A 23,216-nucleotide genomic window follows, 5' to 3' on the forward strand; every position below is an offset into this window, starting at 1 on the left:
GAGAGAGCGAGGGAGGGGGGCGGGGGGGGGCAGAGAGCGAGGGGGGCAGAGAGAGAGCGAGGGGGACAGAGAGAGAGAGAGAGAGAGAGAGAGAGAGAGAGGGAATCCCAAGCAGGCTCCATGCTCAGTGTGGAGCCCAACTTGGGGCTCGAGATCCTACGGCCCTGGGATCATGACCTGAGCTAAAATCAAGAGTCAGACGCTTGATCAACTGAGCCCCCCAGGCGCCCTCACTCTCCCCACCCTCCCGGGAGGAGCCCCAGTTCTGAAGGTCAGCTCCAGACTGACCTTGGGGGACCCAGGACCCTACCCCCCCTCCCCCCGCCTCCTCTCTGCAGCCCTCTCCCCTCCCCCAGGGTAGGATCTTCACTCTGGGAGCCCTGAGGTCGGCCCTGAACCAGGTGAGGACAGGGGACCAGCTAGACATATAACTGCTCCCAAGCAGCCTCCCTTGTGCCCTAATGAGTGAGGTCGGCAGGGCCCCAAGGAGCACATTTTCTTGAAAGGAACTTGAGATCAGGGAGTTCCGAACAAAGACGTTGGTTTCTATTCGAAAACCAACCGTTGCCTTCTCTCATCTGATTTGGAAGCTCTGCAGTTGGCTCCACACCCCGCCCCGGGCAGCTGGCCGAGGCTGAGCCAGGAGTGCAGTTTGCACAGGGCCGAGGTGCCCAGCTCAGTGGCCTTGGCCCCTGCAGGACCCTCCCCGGGCCCCAAGCGTCCCCAAGCCGGGCCATACACACAGGACTGCCGGGAGCCTCGGCCCCGCTGGTGCCTCCGTCCAAAGGAGACAGCTGTCTGGGGTCTCCCAGGCCCAGAGATTCCTGTGATTTTGTATCACACTGTGTCTCACAAAAGCGTAAACATCCCTCATGTGCTTATTTCAAATGGAGTGACAGGCAGGGGTGATGATGCCATTGTCTTGGGGCTCCGGCCCCCCCCCCCGCTGCGTGGGACACCCATTTGAAGGTGGGAAGATGGGGGTTCGGGGTTGGTGAGGCCCAGAGGGGACCCAGCCTGTGTCCCCAAACCAGAACCTGGGTCACAGGCCACATCACACAAACAGGTGACAGGTAGGCCCCAGGGACACTGGGACCCCACCTCATATCTCACCTCCAAGGGATACAGCAATCTGAGACTCCTCAGCTTGAGTCCCCAATGAGTGGGCAAAGAGGATGGGCAGACTCCCCCACAGTCAGAACACCCTCCCTCAGGACTGGTTGCCCCCCCCCCACCGACCGGAACAGCCCTCCTCAGACCGGGACAGTTCTCCCCAGACCAGAACAGCACCCCCTACACTAGGATAGCCCCCCAGACCCAGACAGAACAGCACCCCCTAGACTAGGATAGCCCCCCAGACCCAGACAGCACCCCCAGCCCAGTACAGCCCCCTCACCTGGGCTGCTGGAGAGCTGGCTGCCGCAAGGAGGAAGCAGGCTGCTGTCTCTCAGGCACCTGCTGGGTGTGGTCCCGCCTCTCTCTTTCCCTCAGCTAGTCACCGCCCACCTCTGCTTGGACCTCACCAGGCAGGTGACAGAGCTGCGAACTCTGTCCACTGGGGGCTGGTGCCACCCACCCCCAGATCACAGACTGGCCAACAGAGGCTCCGTGGGGTTGAACTCAGCCCCTGCTGGGGGTTAATCCCCCACTACTTAGGGTCACACTCCACACACCAATCCCCCACCCCATCACCCAGGGTTATACCCTCACCTGCTGCCTAGAGTTCTCCTGCCCCACCTGCCGCATTTGGTGACCACCCACGTGGGCCCCCACCCCTCCCTGGAGGTGCTCAGACTTTGCCCTCTAACCTCACCCTCCCCCAGTGGGAGGCCCGGGGCCTCCGCTCAGGCTAAGGGCAGGTCAGTCAGGTGACCCAGGGCTTGACCAGAGCAAAGGCCAGAGGCCCGGCTAGCTTGTGGTCCAGGAAGGAGGGAGATTCAGCTTCTCAGCAATGTTTTCGTTTGGTGATTTCAAGCATACAATAACATTACCCCACTTCTGTGCACACGTGTGGGCTCACGGGAGCACTGCCACAGTCGGACTCACCAGGCACCCCTCCTCTGCCCCTCCAGGGTCACGCCCTGGCCCCAGCCCAGCCCAGCCCCACCAACTGGCTCCTGTCACAGTTCTGTCTCCTGGCCACAGGGATAGGTGTGAGGCCTGAGGCCCCGCAGCCACCATGGGCTCTGAGGTCCCTGCTCTGTGCCTGAGTCAGTCTGCAGAGACAGGCTGCAGTTTGCATGGCCTGCCCCCGTGGAAGGCGTGAGGCATCCGGGGAGTTTCCACTCTGGTGAAGAGCTGCCACGGATCCTGGTGCCTGAGTCTCACCCAGGAGACCGCTGCTGAGCCTGTGGCTGAGTCACGCCTCACTTAGTTCCAAATCGCCTGTTTCCAGAGCCAGGTCCAGGTTCTTTGCACCCCGCCTTCCCGCCAGCATTTGGAGCCAACGTTTTATTGCAGCCAATCTGATGCATGCACCCTGGCTGTGATGCTGAACACCTTTCCACGCACGGATTTGCACACATATATCCTCTCTGATGGTGTCATGTCTGTTGCCCATTTTGAAACTGAATTGTTTGATCTCTTCCTGTTAAGTTTAAAGAGTTCTTTATATATTCTCCGTCTACCCCTTTGTCTTTGTCACGGATATGGTTTGCAAGTCTTTTCTCCCCGTCTGTGGGTGGGTCGTCTTTTCGTTTTCTTAATAGTGTATTTCACAGAGCAACATTTTGAATTCCTGATGCAATCCAGTTTATCAGTGTGTTCTCCGGGGGTGGCACCTTGCACGTCATTACTGGGGACTTCTCATCTACCAGATCTTCAAGATTTCTTTTTCCTAAAGGCCTTATAGTTTCATGATGGGTGTTTAGAGCCCTGGTCCAGTTAAACTTTGTGTAAGATGTGCCGCTTAGGCTGAGGACCACGGCCTTCCTGTGGACAACTGATCACTCCAGACACATCTGGGGAAAGGACCATCTTTCTGTATGAACCCTTGTTCACCTTTGTACGAACAGCTATGCCTGTTTCTGGGGCTGTCCTGTGTCCCCATGCCCCCACTTCTGTGCTGGCCGCTACAGTCTGCAGGGGGTCTCAGTGCCATGTGTGAGGAGCCCCCCCCCTCCCATGTTCTTCTTCCTTTTAACTACCGCTGTAGCTCCTCTGTGTTTCTGACATCTTTACAAGTTTGAGTCTTTCTTTTTTTTTTTTTTTAACTTTTTTTTTTAACTTTTTTAAATTTTTGAGACAGCGAGAGACAGAGCATGAACAGGGGAGGGTCAGAGAGAGGGAGACACAGAATCTGAAGCAGGCTTCAGGCTCTGAGCTGTCAGCACAGAGCCCGACGCGGGGCTCGAACTCACCGACCGTGAGATCATGACCTGAGCTGATGTCGGCCGCTTAACCGACTGAGCCACCCAGGCGCCCCAAGTTTGAGTCTTTCAATCCACGAGCACAATTTCTCTTCTATTTATTTAGAATTTACATCTTTTAAAATTTTTCTTTTGTCTGAATTTTCCAGTTTTCAGAACAATGATCTAGTACCTATGGGCTATTTATTTATTTATTTATTAATGTTTGTTTATTTTTGAGAGAGACAGAGACAGAATGCGAGTGGGTTAGGGGCAGAGAGAGAGGGAGACACGGAATCTGAAGCAGGTTCCAGGCTCCAAGCCGTCAGCACAGAGCCTGATGTGGGGCTCGAACCCACGAACTGTGAGATCATGACCTGAGCTGAAGTTGGACGCTCAAGCAACTGAGCCACCCCGGCGCCCCAGTATCTGTGGGCTTTTTAACTTCCACTTCTTTAAACAAAACCAAGCCAAACACTTTACCCATGTCTCCCGCTCTCTACCCCCATCTCTTGCAACCACTATTCTGTTCTCTGTATCCATGAGTTTGGCTTTGTGGTGCTGGTTGGGTCCCATATGTAAGAGGTCACATGGTCTTTGTCACACTCCATCTACCTCGTTTCACTGAGCAGAATCCCCCCGACATCCATCCATGTTGTTCCAAATGCAAGATTTCATTCTTTTTAAAAATTTTTAAAGTTTATTTATTTATTTTGACAGAGAGAGACAGAGAGAGAGAGAGAGAGAGAGAGAGAGAGAGAGAGAGATAACAAGCGGGGGAGGGGCAGAGAGAGAAGGAGAGACAGAATCCCAAGCAAGCTTCACCCGTCAGCATAGAGCCCCGTGCAGGGCTCGAACTCACAAACTACAAGATCATGACCTAAGACCAAGAGTCGACGCTTAATTGACTGTGCCACGAGGTGCCCCAAGATTTCATTCTTTCTGATGGCTGAGTGATATTCCATTATATACAACTCGCATACATCCCATATTTTCTATATCCATTCATCCACTGATGGACTCTTAGGTTTTGTCTAAGTATCTTGGCTATTATAAATATTGTTTCAAGGGGTGCCTGCATGGCTCAGTCGGTTAAGAGTCTGACTTTGGCTCAGGTCATGACCTCACAGTGCATGAGCTCGAGTGCCATGTTGACTCTGTGCTGACAGCTCAGAGCCTGGAGCCTGCTTCGGGTTCTGGGTCTCCCTCTCTCTCTGCCTGACAGAGACTCTAGGTCTAAAGTTCTTTCTTGCCCAGCAAGAGAGCGGACACAGGATTAAAAGTGAGAGATGGCTAATGTCTGGGAGAAGACAAGAGCCCCAAATAAGGGTCCTTGCTCCTTTTTTATTAGGATCAGAAGGCTTACAGATATGGTGATGGACGTGCACAAAGAGACAATAAATCTGTGAACATTAACTCATGGACGTGAGGGAAAGGGGGTCTTGAAGATATTTGGGGTTAGGGGTTTGGGTTAACACAAAACAAAATCCTGGCACCGGGTGGATGGGCAGATGGTTGTTAACAGCAGACAGGAGTTGCCGAGTCTGTTTGTCTTAGCTGGCCTAGGGGATGAGACAGAGTATGTAACCTCAGGGTCAACAAGGCACCTTTCTTTGTGAAACAGCTCCACTCTGGGCAGCTTCACCTGCAGCGTCTACAGCCCTATTTACCTGTTTACCTAATTTGGTCCTTCCATCCTGTGAAAGCCGCTTTCTGCTATAATACAAACTTAAGGAGCGCTTCTGCCCAGAATACCTAATCTTGTTTATTTCATATACCCTTGTTCTATACTGGGGCCTCTGCCCCGCCTATTATTTACCTAAACTTGTTTACCCAAACTTGGGTGTGAGCATCCTATGGCTTTGTAATTCTTCACACCTTGTTAACCCATCAGTGCAGGCTCAGGGAATTCCGAAGTTTATTCCCCACGTCTGCCCCTCCCCCACTCATGCTCTGTCTCTCTCTCTCTCTCTCTCTCAAAAAGAAATAAACTTTTAAAAATCTTCTAAAATAAATAAATAATGTTTCAGTGACCATCAGGGTGCATATATCTTTTCGAATTAGTGTTTTGGTCATCTTCAGATAAATACCCAGAAGTGGGAGTGCTGGATCATGTGGTAGTTCTATTTTTAACTTTTTGAGGAACCTCCATACTGTTCTCCAGAGTGGCTGCACCAGTTTGCATCCCCACCAACAGTGCATGAGGATTCCTTTTTCTTGTCTCTCATGTTGTTGATTTTATTTTATTTTTTTTTAACGTTTTTTATTTATTTTTGAGACAGGGAGAGACAGAGCATGAACAGGGGAGGGTCACAGAGAGGGAGACACAGAATCCGAAACAGGCTCCAGGCTCCGAGCTGTCAGCGCAGAGCCCGACACGGGGCTCAAACTCACGGACCTCGAGATCATGACCTGAGCCGAAGTCGGCCGCTTAACCAACTGAGCCACCCAGGCGCCCCATCATGTTGTTGATTTTAGACATTCTGACAGGTGTGAGGGGTTATCTCATTGTGGTTTGGATTTGTGTTTCCCTGACGATGAATGATGCTGAGCATCTTTCCATGTGTCTGTTGGCCACCTGTATGTCTGCTTTGGAGAAACATCTATTTGGATATTTTGCTTATTTTTTAATCAGCTTATTTAGTTTTTTGCTATTGAGTTGCATGAGTTCCTTACATATTTTGGATATTCGCCACTTTCAGATATATGAGTATTTTCTTTCATTCAGCAGGTTGCCTTTTCATTGTGTTAATGGTTTCCTTTGTTGTGCAGAAGATTTTTAGTTTGACCTTGTCCCAATATTTTATTTTTGCTGTTGTTGTTTTTGCTTTTGGTGTCAGATTCAAAAACTCATCACCAAGGGGCCCCTGGGTGGTTCAGTCAGTTAAGCATCTGACTTCAGCTCAGGTCATGTTCTGGTGTGTGGTGGGATCAAGCCCCATGTCAGGCTCGCTGCTGTCAGCACAGAGCCCGCTTTGGATCCTCTGCCTGCTTTGCCTCTGCCTCTCCCCCACTCACACACACTCTCTCAAAAATAAATAAACATTTAAAAAAAATTATCACCAAGACCTATATCAAGGAGTTTCTAACCTATTTTCTTCTAGGAGTTTCATGGTTTCAGATCTTACATTCAAGTCTAATCCATTTTGTGTATGGTGGAAGATAGTGTCCAGTTTCCTTCTTTTGCATGGTGCTGCCCAATTTTCCCAACACCATTTATTGAAGAGGCTGTCCTTTCTCCATTGAATATTCCTGCCTCCTCAGTTGTAAATTAATTGACCGTACATGCGTGGGTTTATTCCTGAGCTCTCTGTTCTGTTCTATGTGTCTGTTTTTATGCCAATACCATAATGTTTTAATCACTATAACTTTGTAAAATAGTTTGAACTCAAGGAGCATGATGCCTCCAGCTTTGTTCTTCCTCAGGATTGCTTTGGCTGTTTCAGGTCTTCTGTGGTTCCATATGCATATTAGGGTTGTTTGTTCTAGTTCTGTAAAAAATACCATTGGGGGTTTGATAGGGATTGCATTGAATCTGTAGATTGTTTGGGGTGGTATGGACATCTCAACAATATTAATCCTTCCAATCAATGGGCATGAAATACCTTTCCATTCATTTGTATCTTCTTCAACCCCTTTCATCAATGTCTTATCGTTTTCAACACGTAGGTCTTTCACCTCCTTGGTTAAATGTATCCCTAGGTATTTTATTCTTTTTGGTGCAATTGTAACTGGGATTATTTCTTCATTTCTCTTTCTGATGATGGTTCATTAGTGTAAAGAAATACAACAGATTTTTGTGTATTGATTTTGTATCCTGCAAGTTTATTTAATTTGTTTATTGTTTTTTTTTTTTTTGATGGAGCCTTTAACGTTTTCTAGACATATCATGTCATCCGCAAATAGTGACAGTTCTACTTCTTCCTCTCCAATTTAGAATTCTTTTGTTTTTCTTGTCTAATTGCTCTGGTTAAGACTTCCAGTACTGTGTCGAATACAAGCGGCAAAGTAGACATTCTTGTCTCATTCCTGATCTTAGAGGAAAAGCTTTCAACTTTTCAGCATTGAGTATGATATTAGCTGTGAATTTGTCATGTACAGACTTTGTTATGTTGAAGTACATTCTCTCTATATTTGCTTTATTAAGTTTTTATCATAAATGGATGTTAAACCTTGTCAAATCATTTTTCTGCATCTATTGAGATGATCATATGATTTTTATCCTTCATTTTATTTTATTATTATTTTTTTAATGTTTATTTATTTTTGAGACAGAGAGAGACAGAGCATGAATGAGGGAGGGTCAGAGGGAGAGGGAGACACAGAATCTGAAGCAGGCTCTAGGCTCTGAGCTGTCAGCACAGAGCCCAACGCGGGCCTCGAACTCAGACCATGAGATCATGACCTGAGCTGAAGTCGGTCGCCTAACCGACTGAGCCACCCAGGCGCCCCTATCCTTCATTTTATTAATGTGGTGTATCACATTGACTGATTTGTGGATGTTCAACCATCCTGCATCCCTGGAGTAAATCTCATTTGATCACAGTGCATTATCTTTTTTATGTATTGTTGAATTTGGATCATGAATATTTTGTTGAGGATTTTTGCATCTATGTTCATCAGGGAGATATATATATATATGGATGGTGGCATCCTTACCTGGTTTTGGTATCAGGATAATGCTAGCCTCATAAAATGTTTGGAAGAGTTCCCTCCTCTTCTGTTTTTTGGAAGAATTTGAGAAAGATTGGTATTTACTCTCTTTTGGATGTTTGGCAGAATTCACCAGTAAAGCCACCTGGTCTTGGACTTCTTGCTGGGATATTTTTGATGACTGATTCAATCTCCTTGCTGTTAATCAGTCTGTTTAGATTTTCTGTTAATCTTCCATTGAATCCAGTGATTCAGTCTTGGTAGGTTTTATGTTTCTAGGAATGTATCCATTTCTTCTGGCTGTCCAATTTGTTGGTGTAGAACTGGTGATGGTGGCCTCTTATGATCTTTTGTATTTCTTTGTCATTTGTTAATTCCTCCTCTTTCATTTCTGATTTTATTTGAGCCCTCTTTTTTTTCTTGGTAAACGTAGCTATAGGTTATTAATTTTGCTTAACTTTTCAAAGAACCAGCTCTTAGTTTCATTGATCTTTTCTGTAATCTTTTTAGTCACTGTCTCATTTATTTCTGCTCTGATCTTTGCTATTTCCTTCTTTCTACTAACTTTGGGCTTCATTTGTTCATTTTCCTAGTTCCTTGAGGTATAAAGTTAGGTTGTTTATTTGAGACTTTTCTTGTTTTTTTGAGGTAGGCATTTATTACTATGAACTTTCCTCTTAGAACTGCTTTTGCTGAATCCCATAGATTTTGGTACATTGTATTTCCCTTTGTATTTATCACAAGGTATTTTTTTTAATTTCTCCTTTGATTTCTTCTTTGACCCATTGGTTGTTCAGTAGCATGTTGTTTAATCTCCACATATTTGTGAATTCTCCAGTTTTGTGTAATTAATTTCTAGTTTCATACCATTGTGGTCGGAAAAGATGCTTGATACGATTTCAATCCTCTTCAATTTATTAAGACTTTTTTCATGACATGTGATCTGTCCTGGAGAATGTTCCATGTGCTCCTGAGAAGAGTGTGTGGTCCTTTGCTGGTGGGCTGTTCTGTGTCCATCTGCTAAGCCCATCTGGTTTAAGGTACTGTTTACAGCCCATGTTTCCTTATTCATTTTCTGTCTAGATGATCTATCCTTTGATGAAAATGGGGTGTTAAAGTTCCCTACTATTTTTGTATTGCTGCTTATTTCTCCCTTTAGGTCTGCTAATATTTGCTTTATGTATTTAGGTGCTTCTATGTTGGGTGCATAAATATTTAGGGTTATTATATCCTCTTGTAGGACTGATTCCTTTATCATTATCACTTCTTTGTCTTTTATTACAGTCTTTGTCTTGTATTTTATAGTACATGTTTTGTTAGATTTATACCTAAATATTTCCTTTTGGGTTATTACAGGTTGTATTACTTTTAAATTCCATATTCAATTGTTATTAATAGTAAATAGAAATACAGTTGGTTTTTGTGTGTTGATCTGTATCCTCCTACCTTGCTAACACTCACTTATTAGTTCTAAGAATTTGTGTATAGATTCCCCGGAATTTTTGACATAGACAGTTGTGTTGCCTGTTAACAGTAATAGTTTCATTTCCTCCTCTCCAATATGCATGCCTTTTATTTCCCTTTATTGCCTTATTGCAGTGGCTAAGATTTCCAGTTGCATATTGGGTAGGAGTTGGGAGAGTGGACATCTTTGCCTTGTTCCCAGTCTTAAGGAAAAGCATTCAGTCATTTACCATTGAGCATGGTGTTAGTTGTAGGTGTGACGTAAGTGTTACACAGATGCCCTTCTTCAGGTTGGGGAAGTTCCCTTCTAGTTTGCTAGACAAGTTTTCTTCATAAACGAATGTTGCATTTTGTCAAATGCTTTTTCCTTATCCATTAATATGTTCATGTGATTTTTCTTTAAACTCTCAACATAATGCATTACATTGGTTGACTTTCTTGAATACTAAACCGGTTTTATAGTCTCAGAAGAAACTGTAGTTGGTTGTGGTGCATTCTTTTCTTTATATATTAGTGGATTTGACTTGCTAACATAGTCTTCATTATTTGTGGATCTTGTGTTTGCAATTTTGCCTACTAACCAAATTTTTTTGGTGATCTCCAAATCAGTACTTGCATGGTCATTCATGGACGTGTGCAGGGCAGCAAAACACCCGAGTGCCAGACATGCATTTTCTCAGCTGAGGTTGAGGAAGGCAACCTTCTTGTTTCAGCCTTCTTGTTTCCACATCCTGGAAACTGTTTCTTTTTCAGAGCCTATGCAGTGCTGTGTTTTTGCACTTTTGTGCTTTGTCTTGGTGATTTCTGTTTAGAACGGTGCCAAAGTGCTGCTCAGTGTTGCTAAGTGCTGGGGCCTTTTCCCTGCTGGCCAATATTCCCATGGCTCTCCAGGTGCCAACCAGTTCTGGTTTGTGATATTTTGAATACTGGTCTGTGAGCCTGGGGTCTGGCCCCCATCCTGTGGATAATGCTGGGGTTTTAGCTGTGGCCTCGGTGGCTCTAGTCCCAGGTCATCCCCTTTTCTTTCACTATGTTGTCTGTTTGGCTTTGCTGTGCCTCCAGTCTGGGAGCGGGCCAGTCTGCTGCTCAGGCACGGGTTACGGTTCATTCTACATGGGCCTGGGTGCAGGGCTAGGGCCTCATAAACACCTTTCCAGGTGGTTTCCCGGTGCTTTCTATACCCTTGCCTCCGGGCTCCCCGCTGGGTCCCTCTTCCTGGCCCTGTGGCAAGCTCCTCCTGCACCAGGCCAGTGTGTCCAGCACATCCAGCCTGCGTGGCTGTCTTCCTTGAGCTTGCAGACAGACCCTGACCCTGTCTGGCTGACAGTGGCATGGGGTGGGACCAGTGGGGGCACTTCCCACAGTGGCTGACAATCTCCCCCGACCCCGGTTTCCGGAGACCACTCAACGGGAAATGCAAGTACCAATCTGTTCTCTAGGGTGCACAGACTTAGTAAAATGAGCTGTGGGCACAAAGTGTCCCTTCTGGAAGCAGGGGGCAAATGGTGGTGCGAAATGTGAGTTTTCTTCTACGGGTGAGGGAGCATTGGAAGGTTCTGGATGAGGCAGATGTGCCCCCTATGTTGCGGCAGAGGAGTGAGGACGGAGGCTGCCTGGCCCGCCCTGCCATTTGCAGGGGCAGGTGTCAGGTCCTCTCTCCTCTGCCAGGAGTGAGCGGCCACACCTTCCTTCACAGCCTGTAGTTACACCATCTCTCTAGATGAGGAGGATCTCACCTCACTGTGACTGGAGACACTCCCCCACCCACCCTGTTGGCTGACCATGCCCCAGCTCTGTCCTCCAGGGCCCTCGTCTGGGGCTGAGGAGTGCCAAAGGATAGCCATTCGGGATTGTGGGGGCTAGCCTGGACATGCAGGCTGGGCCACCCACACCATGTGAGTGAGCTCCAGACAGGGCAGTGTGGGGGACACGGGGCAGGCTGGGATGACTCTGCCCATGCCGATTGGAGACACGGGTGTTCAGGCCTGGCCTTCTGAGTAATTATGAAGGTGTATGTGTCACCATCAGCATTCACTTACCTACTCGCTTTATTTATTTTAATGTTTATTTATTTTGAGAGAGAGAGAGAGAGAGAGAGGCAGAGAGAGAGAGAGAGAGACAGAGCACGAGCAGGGGAGGGTCAGAGAGAGAGGGAGACACAGAATCCGAAGCAGGCTCCAGGCTTTGAGCTGTCAGCACAGAGCCCGATACGGGGCTCGAACTCACGGTCCATGAGATCATGACCTGAGCTGAAGTCAGACGCTCAACCGACTGCGCCACCCAGGCGCCCCATAAAATTTATTTATTCTTTTAGAGAGACAGAATGCACAGGGGAGGGGCAGAGAGAGGGGGAGAGACAGAATCCCAAGCAGGCTCTGAACTGTCAGTGCGAAGCCCCATTCAGGGCTCGAACCCATGCACTGTGAGACTGTGACCTGAGCTGAAATCAAGAGCCCCTGTCCTTTTCTTATTAATACTTAAAAACTTCTTACAGGTCAGGGCACCTGGGTAGCTCAGTCGGTTAAGCATCCGACTTGGGCTCAGGTCATGGTCTCGCGGTGCGTGGGTTTGAGCCCCGCGTTAGGCTCTGTGCTGACAGCTCGCAGCCTGGAGCCTGCTTCAGATTCTGCCTCTCCCTCTCTCTCTGCCCCTCCCCTGCTTACACTCTGTCTCTCCAAAATGAATAAATGTTAAAACAAAAAAAATTTTTTTTTTTTCTAATTTAGGGAAGAACTTCCTACATGGCAAGGACCTAAGTTCCATCACTGTCTCCAGCTGCTGGGGCAGGTGGGTCAGCAGCACGGCCTCAGCCCCACGTCTGCTACCACCTTCCCTGCTTGTGCTTCCCTAAAACGCTTGTCCGCGTTGTACCGGGCACCTCCCCCATCTGACGTCCTTCCCTCCGTGCTTCTCAGTGGCCACAGGCGAGGAACAGAAGCTCGGGAGCCAGGTGCAAGGCCGCGAGCCTCCTGCCGGCAGATGTCCCTGCCTTCCCCACCACAGCCGTCCCTAAGAAGCGTGTGGGGAGGACAACCTGCGGGAGCAGCCCGGACCTGCAGATGCAGGGCCCCGTCAGGGGCCAGGGGAGGGGCAGGGGCCCGTGACAAAGCTTCCAGCTGGTCTCGGACGAGGGCCGCGGCGGCACAGCGGACGTGCCTTCTGCGCACACGGTGGGCAGGCAGGCGGGTCATCTGCGGACGGCCAGCCTCACGGCCTGCACACGGAGGGCGAAGCCCACGGAGAGCGATTCTGGCAGCACCACGGGGACCCCAGGTGTGAGGAGTAGGGGAGACGCGCCACGGCTCAGGAACCGAGAGCACAAAGGACTCCCGAGTGACCCGTGACTTTGTAGTCAGCGACCCAGTACGAGAGAGCGTGTGGACAGGCGTCTGGAATCTAGTCTACGCACCTACAACGTGTCCGTCCACGTTGGTGCCGACACCTCCGCTGCCCTCCATAGCCCTGCGTGGGAGACCGTGCACGCGCCTGGAGGCTCCAGGGCCCGTGCGCCCCCAGAGCTGGCACGCCCACCCCAGGAAGCACCGCCGGGCCCCAGGTTCTCAACATCCCGGGCCGCAAGCCTCCCAGCCTCTGCCCGTGCCGTCCGCCGGTGGCCTCCTGTCCCCTCCAGCCCTTGCTGGCGTGGACACACCCAGCTGGCACCTGCCGCTCCATCCCTGGGCCACAGGACCAGGAGCCACCAGGCAGCCAGGCTGGCCATAGCCATAGCCTGGCTATGTCCAGCAGCAGCTTTGCCACTGGGGAGAAAGCAGCATTAGGCACATCTGGGGATGACAGAGAAGAAGATTGGCCAGCTGGTCCCGTGGTCACTTCTCGGCATCCTGCTGCAGCCACGCTGCTGACCACACGCGGAGAGTGGCCTGAGGGGGATGGGTGGCCCTCCGCCCAGTGCCTGGGGGTAGTGACAGAGGAGGCAGGGCACAGGAGCGTCTCTGTTTGCACCTCCTGATCCTTCTCAAACCTTTTCCAGGAGCACAGCCCCTGCCCCCCCCAGCGGCCATCTCAAGAACCTGCTTTTCTCCATTCTCCCCCTCCTCCGGCTGCCAGACCCTCTTCTGGAGTGTGCCCTTGGCAAGGAGGTCTAGCGGCCCCACCCAGCCCTGTCAGTCCAGGCAGAGGTGTGCGGGCAGCCACCACAGCAGCAACCTTGGACCAGCAGACCCAGAAGCTCCTGGGCCCAGGGAGGTAAGGGACAGGGCTGACAGAGGAGACCCAGGCGGTGGCCGCAGCAGAGGGTCAGGTTTAATGGTCACTCTAAGGGATATCGTACATCATTCAGAGCCCAGCACATGCCCTTGCCCCCTCCCTTAGCTGAGGGCACAGCCAGGTGTCCTCAGACCCAGGCTCTGCAAAGGGGTCCTGCCCCTGAGCCCCAGCTATATACAAGAGCCGGCCCCACTGGGCCCCAGCAAGGCCACAGCCCAGAGTCCACCGTCTGCTCAGCGCTGCTGCGGGGTCCAGGCACCCACTGCAGTGTGCGGCGGGGTTCTCACCCAGCGGGGCCCAGCCCCACTTGCCCCTGCCAAACCCTTTGTGCTGGGAGAAGCCTCCAGACCAAGGCTGGCAAAAGCTGAACGCACCGCGGCATCAGAGGGCCAGGCGGGTGCTGGAGGACGGGGAGCAGGCAGGGCCCGGCTCAACCCAGAGCCTCCTGAGAGAAGGGAGGTGTGTCACCTCCCCCCTGCCCCGCGGCTTCCCAGGCACCCCTGCTAGGCCAGTACGGCTGAGGTCAGAGGAAGCAGTGGGTGGCAAGAGGGAACAAGCAAAGACCATCAGGGACTCGGCCAAGGCCAGAGCCGGGCCGGGCAGCCAGGCGACACCGCCCCCACGGACGGGCCACCCTGGTGCTGGTGATCAAATACGGCAGGGCTGGGGGAGCTGGGGGCAGACAAGGTCCTGAACACACACTGGGCTAGGTTGTCTACACCGTAACTGGTAACATAGCACTTAACTATTCAACTAGTAATGCTGCTTCCCTTTGAATTGTTTTGGGGGTGTGAAAATTGCACTTATTTCTATGAACCCGCTAAGAGGAGCCACCCCAGTGCTGCACCCTCTGCACGAGGCCTAGGCCCTGTCAGCGCCTGGCCGCTGAGCAACCCCTGGCCACATGGGGTGAGGCTCGTCCCGGGGCCCCGGGGGCTGTGACCTCTGGCCTGTGGTGCAGTGAGGACCAGACCCGTGGGTGGGAACCTGAGCGACATCTGAGGGTGCCCTGAAGCGGCTGTGAAGACTGGGACCGCGTGGTCCTGGGCGGCCCACAGCACGTGGCCCAGCCCCAGCCACCGGTCCAAGGAAGCAGCCAGGCGGTGGCCGTGGCCCTCACAGGACATCCTCAAAGTCCAGCAGCTTCGAGTGCTGGCGGCTCTTCCACAGGCGGTACAGCCGGAAGTCAAAGTAGGTCTCTATCATCTGCTTCCCTGGGGCCAAAGGAGAGGGTGGCTAGGCCTCAGGCCTCTACCTCCTGGACCCCGCCCCTCAGGCCGGGAGCCAGCCTGCGAAACTCACCTTGGGCCGACAGCTCCAGGGGGGACTCAAAGGTGACCCTGTAAGGGGTCATGAGGGTCCTGAGGTTCTGGAACAGCTGAAAGAGCGGGGCAGGGCCATGAGTTCAGGGTAGGGGAAGGGGGGTGGTGAACGGTATTGGGGGGGAAGCAGGAATTCTCTACCACTGACGGGGGCTCATGCACAGGTGGTTCTGGGGGGTTAAGGAAGAGAGAAAGGGAACAGAAGAAAAAGTGGGAGGTTCTGTCAAGTCTTTTACTGGATCTGTGGTCTCCAGAAAACTGGAGCAGGGCTTGGGGGTTCCTGTACCTTCTCCCCATTCGGGTTTCCCAGAATGTAGCAGCCCATGATGTGGACGACGTTCGGCTCTGGGTTCACTTTGCTCATCAGGCGGCTCAAGCGCTTCCAGAAGCTGGTGGGGGAGGGGTGGGTCACAAGTGGTCTCCAGCCCAGGCCCCCAGGTGCAAGGAGGGGCAGGCCAGAGGCCAGGGCAGGGCTCCAGAGACGGAGCATCACAGGGAGGGTCTGCGGGGATGGGCCGTGTGGGTGGACGTTGCCTCCAGCCCCTCTGCCCAGCCCCCCGGGGTGCAGCCCTGCCCACTCACTGGATCATGTCCTCCTCCTTCTCTACTTTGGCAAAGGTGGCCACCTTGTTCTTGAGCAGGTACAGGTGTCCTGGGCCACCCTGTAAGAAACTGCAATTGGCCGCGTGGGGCATACACAGGGCGTCCATCCACTGTCCCCATACACGCACGCACTCACACACGTCTGCACGAAGCCTGCATTCTCAATACCCCCCACCCCCACGGCAGAAAGGGACTGAGTCCTACCTGGCAGAAAATCAGCATCTTCCAGATCTTGGCCCCTTTGTGATAGATGTTCAGCTTTTTCTCTATTTCCTCTATGGAGGGAGGAGTGTGAGCACGGCCCTCCAAAGCCCCCCATAGCCCATGGGTAAGCCCCCAGACCCAGGATCAGAAGACAGGGGACTGGAGGACACATACCCAGGATGTCCTCAAAAGTCGCATGCTCGTGGTCCTGAAACAGACACGGGCCACACTCTCAGAGTCCCTCTTGGGCAACAGTCCAACCCAGAACCAGGGGCTGGGGGAGAGTCACTCACATAGAGGATGGGGATGATGGACGGGTCATCTCTGCGGATGATAGTCGGGATGTACTCAGCTTTGGGCACCTTGGAGGAGATGAGCTGGAGACAGCACGGGGAGCTGCTCAGGGCCCAGCCACCTTGGAGCCAACGGGCAGTGGGAGGCCCCATGAGGTTGTCCCCCACTGCTAGGCAGCCTGTAGTGGCCGCATCATCTCCAGGCAGAGCCATTGGGCTCCTGGAGGAAAAGGGACCTCCCCCCCTCCAGCCCAGGACAGGCTGGAATAGGAACAGCATAAAGACGGCCCGACCTCACCATGACCTTGGGGGGCACAAAGCCCTCTGTGTCACAGGCCACCGCCTCCAAGCCCTTCTCGGTCTCCCAGTCCAGATCCTCAAAGGCCTCGCCCAGGGTGCAGTGTGAGCTCTGCAGGTCACTACCTGAGGGGCAGGATGGGTCACCAGGACTGTGGACCACCTCCAGCCCCAGCCGTGGTCCACAGACACGGGTGGCAGACAGGACCCGCGATAAATGGTCCTGGAGGGCCCTCCGGGCCGGCGAGAAACCCAGGGTGGGTGACAGAGACCAACACTGGCCACCACCAGCCTGGCGAGACTGGCCGCTGCCACCAGAGCTGCTGCGCTGTTGACCTCCGTGCAAGGGTCAGCTCCAGCCAGGGCACTGCAGCCTCTCAGACCTCTAGAGTCGGTGAAGCACACACGCGCCCCCGCCCAGCACTGCCGTAGCCGTTAGTTAACCCTGCCCACGAGGTCGGAGGTGCCAGGCGCCCCCGCCTCACAGATGGGTAAACTGAGGCTCAGAGAGCAGAAGCGCGGAAGCCTAGCTGCCCGGGCAGGAGGCCCGCCCTGCGGAGCGCGGGGACTGGGGGACTAGGGGAACCTCTGAGGCAGGTGGGCCGGCCTGCGCCGGGCACCTACTGTCTCGGGAGTCGTGGGAAGTGTCGGCTTTCATGGGGGTGGGGTCGCTCCAGGACCGGCTGAAGCTCCGCTCGCGCCGCTCGGCGAACGCTGCAGTGAGAGCAAAGCCGCGTCAGCGGGCGGGGGGCGGGGCGGAGGGCGGGGGCGGGAGGGGCACAGCCTGAGGGGACTCCAGACACAAGGGACTGCAGACTTGGGAAAGCCAGGGGGAGAGTCCTCGAGCTCCCGACGCGACGGCGGGGAGGTCGGAGGACAGCGGTTGGGCCACCCGGGACCGAGTCAGGTGGGGCAGGACTAGGGGGTGGCGCCTAATGACGCCAATTGGGGCGAGGGGACAAGAGTGGCGTGTGGGACCTGGGGCGGGGCGGGGCCAGAGCCAGAGGTTCTGAGGCGGGGTTAGGGGCGGGGCCTGGGCAAAGCCATCGGTTCCGCTGGGGCGGGGGGGAGAGGGGGGAGGGACGGGGGGCGGAGCTGGAGCCAAGGGTTCTGGGGTGGAGGTGGGGGCGGAGCCTGGGCGAGGCCAGAACCAGAGGTTCTGAGCCGGGGGCTAGGGGCGGGGCCTGAGCCAGGTGTTCTGGGGGGAGGGGCTGGGGGCGGAGCCTGGGGCGGGGCGAACGGTTCTGGGGCGAGGTCTGAGCCAGGAGGGGGGCTAGGGGCAGAGCCAGGCGTTCTGAGGTGGGGTTGCGTGCTGGACCTGAGGCGGAGCCTGAGTCAGGGAGTCCGCAGCAGGACTAGGGGCGGGGCCAGAGTCAAGGGTTTCTTGGCGGGCCTGGGGCGGTAGGAAGAAGGCCGTGGGGTTGGAATGGGGATCTGGGAACTTGGGTCTTTCCGGTGCAGCGAGCAGCCTGCGAAGCCCCAGCCGGCCAAGAGCAGCGCCACCCCCTCGCCCTCCCGCCCGGGGTCTTACTCTGGGCCTTCACCCTCCGGCTGCCGACCATGCGCAGGTGTTTGCGGAAGTTCCTGGGGAAGAAACACCGGTGGCTGGTGAGGACCGCGAAAGGGGGGTGGGAGGCGGACGGATCCCCCAGGCTTCCTGCTCGCCACTCTTCCCCCAGCAGCCGGACCTGACATGGCCTGCCTTCGCCCTTTTAGGTGATAAATGCCCTCCTGGCGCCCCTACGCTCTCCCACTCACCCACCGTCCACCCAGTCCCTCTCCTGCTGACACCTTTCCAGGGCTCCCCTTTGCTGCCAGGACAAAGGCACAATGATCACGCCTTCTCTTGCGGTCACCCCCCTCTTCCCCGTCCCCGGCCCCCCCCCCCCCTCCCCATGCAGGACCACTCCCTTGGTGGCTCCCCAGCATTCAGGCACCCACCTCCACTGCCCACCGTTAATTCCCTCTTTGGGCCCAGGCATACTCTGGACCCCATCAGCCCCCCCTCTTCCAGGTGGTCAAGGGCTCCTGCTTCCTGTGCTCTCGGGCCAGGGAAGCGCAACTGTCCGCACCGACCCCCCAGGTAGGTTTGGGGCCTGCAGACACTCCCTCCCCTGCCCTTCTGTCCCTGGGCCACCTCAGAGACAGGTCTTCGCCCCCAAATCTGTGCCCCGCCAGGGTCCAGTGTCCAAGATGGACAAGGTTTCTGGTCACGTCTCTGAGGTGGGGCATGGGGAGCGTAAGCTTTGCTGCTCACCCCACAGCCCTGGGGTTCAAGGGCCAGAAAGAGACACGGGTGGGCTAGCTGGCTGCAGTTCAACTGGCAATGTGCCCCCCAAACACCCCAAAACACAGGCCTGGGGGGCCCAGGTCACATGACCTCTCCTGCCTGCAGCGTCCCCAGAGCAGGGCCAGGCCAGTGGTCGCCACCGCCCTTCCCCCATCAGGTCTGCGAGGGCCCAGTGGGCCCAGGCCAGACCAGCACAGACAAGAGACGGACTCTGGTGGCGAGTGGCTGGCAGGCCCTACCTCTGGATTACAGACGCAGAATCATTCTCCCGTTTCCGGCGCTTCCTCTCCGCGTAGCCCCTGAACACCCTGGGAAACCACCACGAGTCAGCACTGCCCTTGGCCGCAGGTAGGTAGGAGGGACCGAGACGCGGGGACAGAAGCGTGAGCACAGGGCCCGGAGGGGCATCCAGAGCGCAGGGCCGGGCAGAAGGGTCCTGGCCTGCCTCACCCTGTCCTCAGCCCGGCTCTTGGCAGGCCCTGCTGTGGCCTTGGTGCTGGGACACAGCACTCCCTCACAGTCAAGGCCCAGGTCCCTGGCCTGTCCAGACCTATTTGGGGGTGGGGGGTGGGGGGTCCCCCAGGGACAACCACCACGCCCTTAGGCTCAGGGTCCCGCAGAGTACTTACGAGATGCTGGAGGTGCGGCGGGAAGGGGCAGCGTAAGAAAGAAGACATAGTAAGCCACGACCCCCTCAGCTTGTAAATTCCCAGTCGTTTCCCTTCTTGTCATGGACTCCAGGGGTCCCTCACAGGCACTCCAGGCACTAGCAAGGCACTAGCAGTGCTGTGGTAAGCCCATGAAAGGGCAGTGGGCACTGAGGTCACTGGCCCATGCCACCAAGTGCCGTGACGTGGTTGGGCTTGCACAGAGGCCTGCTTCTGCTGGGCCTGGGCCTGGCAGCAAAGATGGCAGTCCCCAGCCAGCCTGAGGGCAGGGGTGGGTTCCCCAGGGTAGCACGAGGGGCGGAAGCTTCCTCAGTGTGGGGGACACTGCAGCAAAGGGTGCCTCCCGGGAAGGAACGCTATATCAGAAAACAAACCCAGATATGTGTCACAGGTAGAGAAGAGCAGGCCCCTGCAGGGGACTCCTGACTTGTGATCCCTTGAGGCTCATACAGAACACGCAAGTAAGCTGCTGTTTGGGAAGCTGAGTTGGGGCCGTGGCCTGGAAGAACCGCCCGAGTGGTGACTACATCAGCCTCAGCCCTGGGCCAGGTCCGCAGAGGACCATGAGGGACAGGGGAGGGCTAGGAGACAGAGGGCAGGGCAGTGGGCAAGGGAGGAGTGGGAAGAGACGGGGCATGGGAGGGGCAGTGGAGGGTGGGAGTGGGGGGGGGGGGAAGAGCGGCCAGCGCTGCCTTCCTTGAGACTGATGTCACATCTGGCAGACCTGGTGGGACGTGGGCATGTGGGGTCGCTCAGAAATAGCCACCCAGGTGGGCCCAGAGGGCAGGAGAGGGTCTGGCAGTAGTTCCTGAGCACCACCCCTCGCAGCGGGCACGTATCAGGTACACAACTCACGCTTGCATAGTTGTGGTTGCTGTCTGGAAGCTGAAGAGGTTTTCCTTGGGGAACCAGGTACGGATGGGGACGTCATCTGGAAGACAAAAGAAGTGGCTAGGGTGGCCTGGGAGTTCCTAACGCCTCTACCCCCTTCTGCCAGGGAAGGCAATGCTTCTGCCAAAGCCAGTGGAGGAAAGGCACCAGGGTCCCCTAGCCCTCTCCCAGGTGGGCGGAGGCTGGCACAGGCCGTAAGGCAGCATGTGCCCGCTTAGCTGTTCAAGCCAAGACAGCTCAGAGGCTTCGTGACAGTTTGTCTTTGCTTAGCTCTCCCTTTGGTGGCCTACAGTTGAAGAGCGGTCCTTTGAAAGCACAGCCTGTGTCCAGGGTGCCCAGAGAAAAGGGTTCACTTTGTTCCCCTTCGGAGAGAAGCAGGGCAGGGACAATGGTTGCAGCCTCCCTTTGTCTGCATCCTGCACACTCTACTCCCTTGGACCCTGCCGGGAGAGTGAGGCGGAGCCCTCAGGCAGCATGGAGATGGTCTTGCTGAGGGCTGCCCCCTCCAGCTCCCAGACAAGGTGGATGAAAGTTTGCTCTACCCCCCTGAGAGTTGCCCTGACCCCCACCCCAGCCCCTGAGCTGTGTTCATCAGAGGAGTGTGAGGTCATGGAGCTGAACTGCCCACACCTCAGGCCTGTGCCCTGATGCCCAAAGCAGGTTGTTGACTTGGAAGCCCAGGGGGTGTCCTGGGACGACGTGGGTGCTCAGCTAGTAAGGACTCTGCTTTTTAGGAAGTGACTTCAGATTCAAGAGGCATGGGGCTGCTCAAGTGTCCCAGAGAGGCCTCTTCTAGACATAGTAGGCCTTCAGGGCTCGCCAGCCACCCACACAGCTCAACAATCCTTGGGAGGCTCCCAATGGCTGGCCAGGCCCCAGATAGATATGTGCTTCCTAGGGTGAATGAGAACTCCCATTTGCTGGGACCCAGGGCAGGGACTATTTCCCAGGATTTCCCAAAGGCAGACCCATCTTCTAATTAAGCCATGTTTTCTGCCTGCTCAATCTTTAAGATTCTCCTGCCCCCCGCCCCCCTCCTCCGGGAAGCACTCCTTGATTGATTTGGTGCTGGCAGGGCCAAAACCAACTACGAGGGCTGACATGTGGCGTGGGAGATAGCAGCAGAAGGCTACCTGCATGCCACGACCTGGGCACCCTCCACCTGTCCAAGGCTCAGCTTACCACCCTGCCCCACAGCCTGCCCATTCCTCAACGAGCCCCTCACCAGACACACGATCAACACTGTACATCCTCTCCAGCTTCTTGCGGCGGCTGGTGGCCTCGGGCAGAGGTGGCTGGTCCAGCGCAAAGGCCCGAGGGGAAGGGCTGGGACCAGGGGCCAGCTGGGCGCACCCGGGACATTCCTTGGAGCCCTGGCGGCTGCCTGCCCAGCTCTGGCAGGGCCTGCTGATGTCCTCGCGGCTGCCCCCTGGGCTGGCACGCAGGGGCTGGCTGTGGTGGTGGGGGTGCCGCTCCCGCTGCCGCCGCCCCTTCACCACAGCCAGCTCGATGGCCTCGGCCTCGGGACTGGGCAGCAGGGCAGGCTCCCCGGAGATGGTGTACACGCGGGGCTGGGGGCCCTCAGCGGTCGGTTTTCCACCAATGACCTCCTCTGAGAGACTGCCCTCATAGCGGCCGTTGGAGACGAGGGAGAGGCGGCGCTTGTTCTGGGGGGCTGGCTGCATCTCGGGGGACCCGTCGTGGCCAGAGTAGGCATCAGCCAGCAGGTGGTCTGGGAGAGAGGCAGCAGGTGAACTGAAGCCCTCCTGGCCCTGCCCCCCCTTCTCCTGGTGCCGTGAGGGCAAAGAACACCCAGCGAATGCCTGGCTCAGATGGGGGGGGGGGGGGGGCGGGCAGAGGCTGCCCCCCAGCCCCGGTGACCACATCCTAAGCCCCTGGTATCTCCAGAAAAGGTGTTTGCAAGCTGCGCACTCCTCTTAGAGGCTCCCACCCTCCTCCTACCTGGGCCCTGAGCTCTGGGTGTGCGTGCGTGGGGGCGACAGGCTAGACTACCTGTGGGTGACGGTGGGGGGTAGACAGGAATAAACAGGCCACCTCCCAGCCTGCCACTGCACTCGTGTGCCCAGTGCCAATTTCTCCCCTCCCCCCCACCAGCTGGCCCCCAGAGACAGCGGTGCCAGCCCTGGGGGTGCCAGGAGGCCTGTTGCCATGCCAACGGCCCAGGCTGGGTGGGTGCCATGGTGATGAGTGACTCCAAGCTCCTTCTGGGGCTCTGGGCCAGGGAGGGCAGGGGGCGTGAGGAAGCCAGCCCAGCAGAGCAGCTGCTGCCCGCTCACACCCCACAGTCTCCACAGCCTGCGGGCCGGGCCTGGGCTGCTGGAGCAGGGGACAGCATCCCTAGGTCGTGGGGGTGCGGTGGGGCTGCGAACCGACCCCGCCCCGGTACCTCTTCGAATGCCCCTACCTGCACCGTTCCGATTCTCAGGGTGACTCTGGGACAGGTACTCGCCAAATGCTCGGGCTGCTCTGAAGGGTGGACAGCGGGGTGCGCTGTCAGTGCACACAGACCACTCTGGACTCTGCTCAGATGGGAGCCTGGGGTCCCCACCCCCACCCAGACCTTGGGCACCGGTAAGGGAGGGGCCGGGGTCACCCATGGCAGACAGTGCCCTCCCACCCCAGAAAGCCCAGGGCTAGCAGGTCGCAGTTCCGGGGGCCTTGGGTCCCAGTGCAACGTGGCCGGGGCCCTGGCCTGCTTTCTGTCCAGCCCCTGTCACTGTGTGTGTGTGTGTGTGTGTGTGTGTGTGTTGGGGGTGGGGGGCCGGGGGCGGGCGCTGAGCCCCGGCGGCCGGCCCCGCCGCACTCACCGCACTTTGGCCGCCACCGAGGACATGGCCTCGCTCCTCAGCGCCCTCCTCCGGGAGGCGGCGGCGCCCATGGTCGCGGCGGCGGCGGCGCATCCCCCGGCCTCAGAGCGCGCCCCGCGCCCGCCGCCT

The 23,216-nt window shown here is 55.5% G+C and overlaps 1 protein-coding gene across 13 annotated transcripts; it reads right to left on the minus strand.

Moving 5' to 3' along the window:
* Positions 1-13,705: 13,705 nt before the first annotated feature.
* On the minus strand, positions 13,706-23,210 carry NSMF (NMDA receptor synaptonuclear signaling and neuronal migration factor). 13 transcript variants are annotated; one of them, XM_040460247.1, is made up of 16 exons: positions 23,088-23,210; positions 22,685-22,746; positions 21,485-21,991; positions 20,224-20,299; positions 19,330-19,335; positions 18,940-19,008; positions 17,942-17,994; positions 17,035-17,124; positions 16,412-16,536; positions 16,114-16,197; positions 15,995-16,028; positions 15,821-15,891; positions 15,596-15,675; positions 15,300-15,402; positions 14,994-15,069; positions 13,706-14,905 (listed from the first exon to the last, which is right to left on the minus strand). In XM_040460247.1, the coding sequence occupies exons 1-16, from the start codon at positions 23,156-23,158 to the stop codon at positions 14,808-14,810; spliced, it is 1,605 nt and encodes a 534-aa protein (XP_040316181.1). In that variant the 5' UTR covers positions 23,159-23,210; the 3' UTR covers positions 13,706-14,807. The 13 variants fall into 13 exon arrangements, with proteins under 13 accessions (XP_040316181.1, XP_040316179.1, XP_040316186.1 ...); XM_040460245.1 differs by having other exon boundaries at positions 18,940-19,032; XM_040460252.1 differs by having other exon boundaries at positions 15,596-15,685; positions 18,940-19,032.
* Positions 23,211-23,216: the final 6 nt, after the last annotated feature.

The sequence above is a fragment of the Herpailurus yagouaroundi genome, unplaced genomic scaffold (assembly GCF_014898765.1).
Source record: "Herpailurus yagouaroundi ecotype Mexico unplaced genomic scaffold, PumYag 249, whole genome shotgun sequence".
Taxonomy (NCBI): domain Eukaryota; kingdom Metazoa; phylum Chordata; class Mammalia; order Carnivora; family Felidae; genus Herpailurus; species Herpailurus yagouaroundi.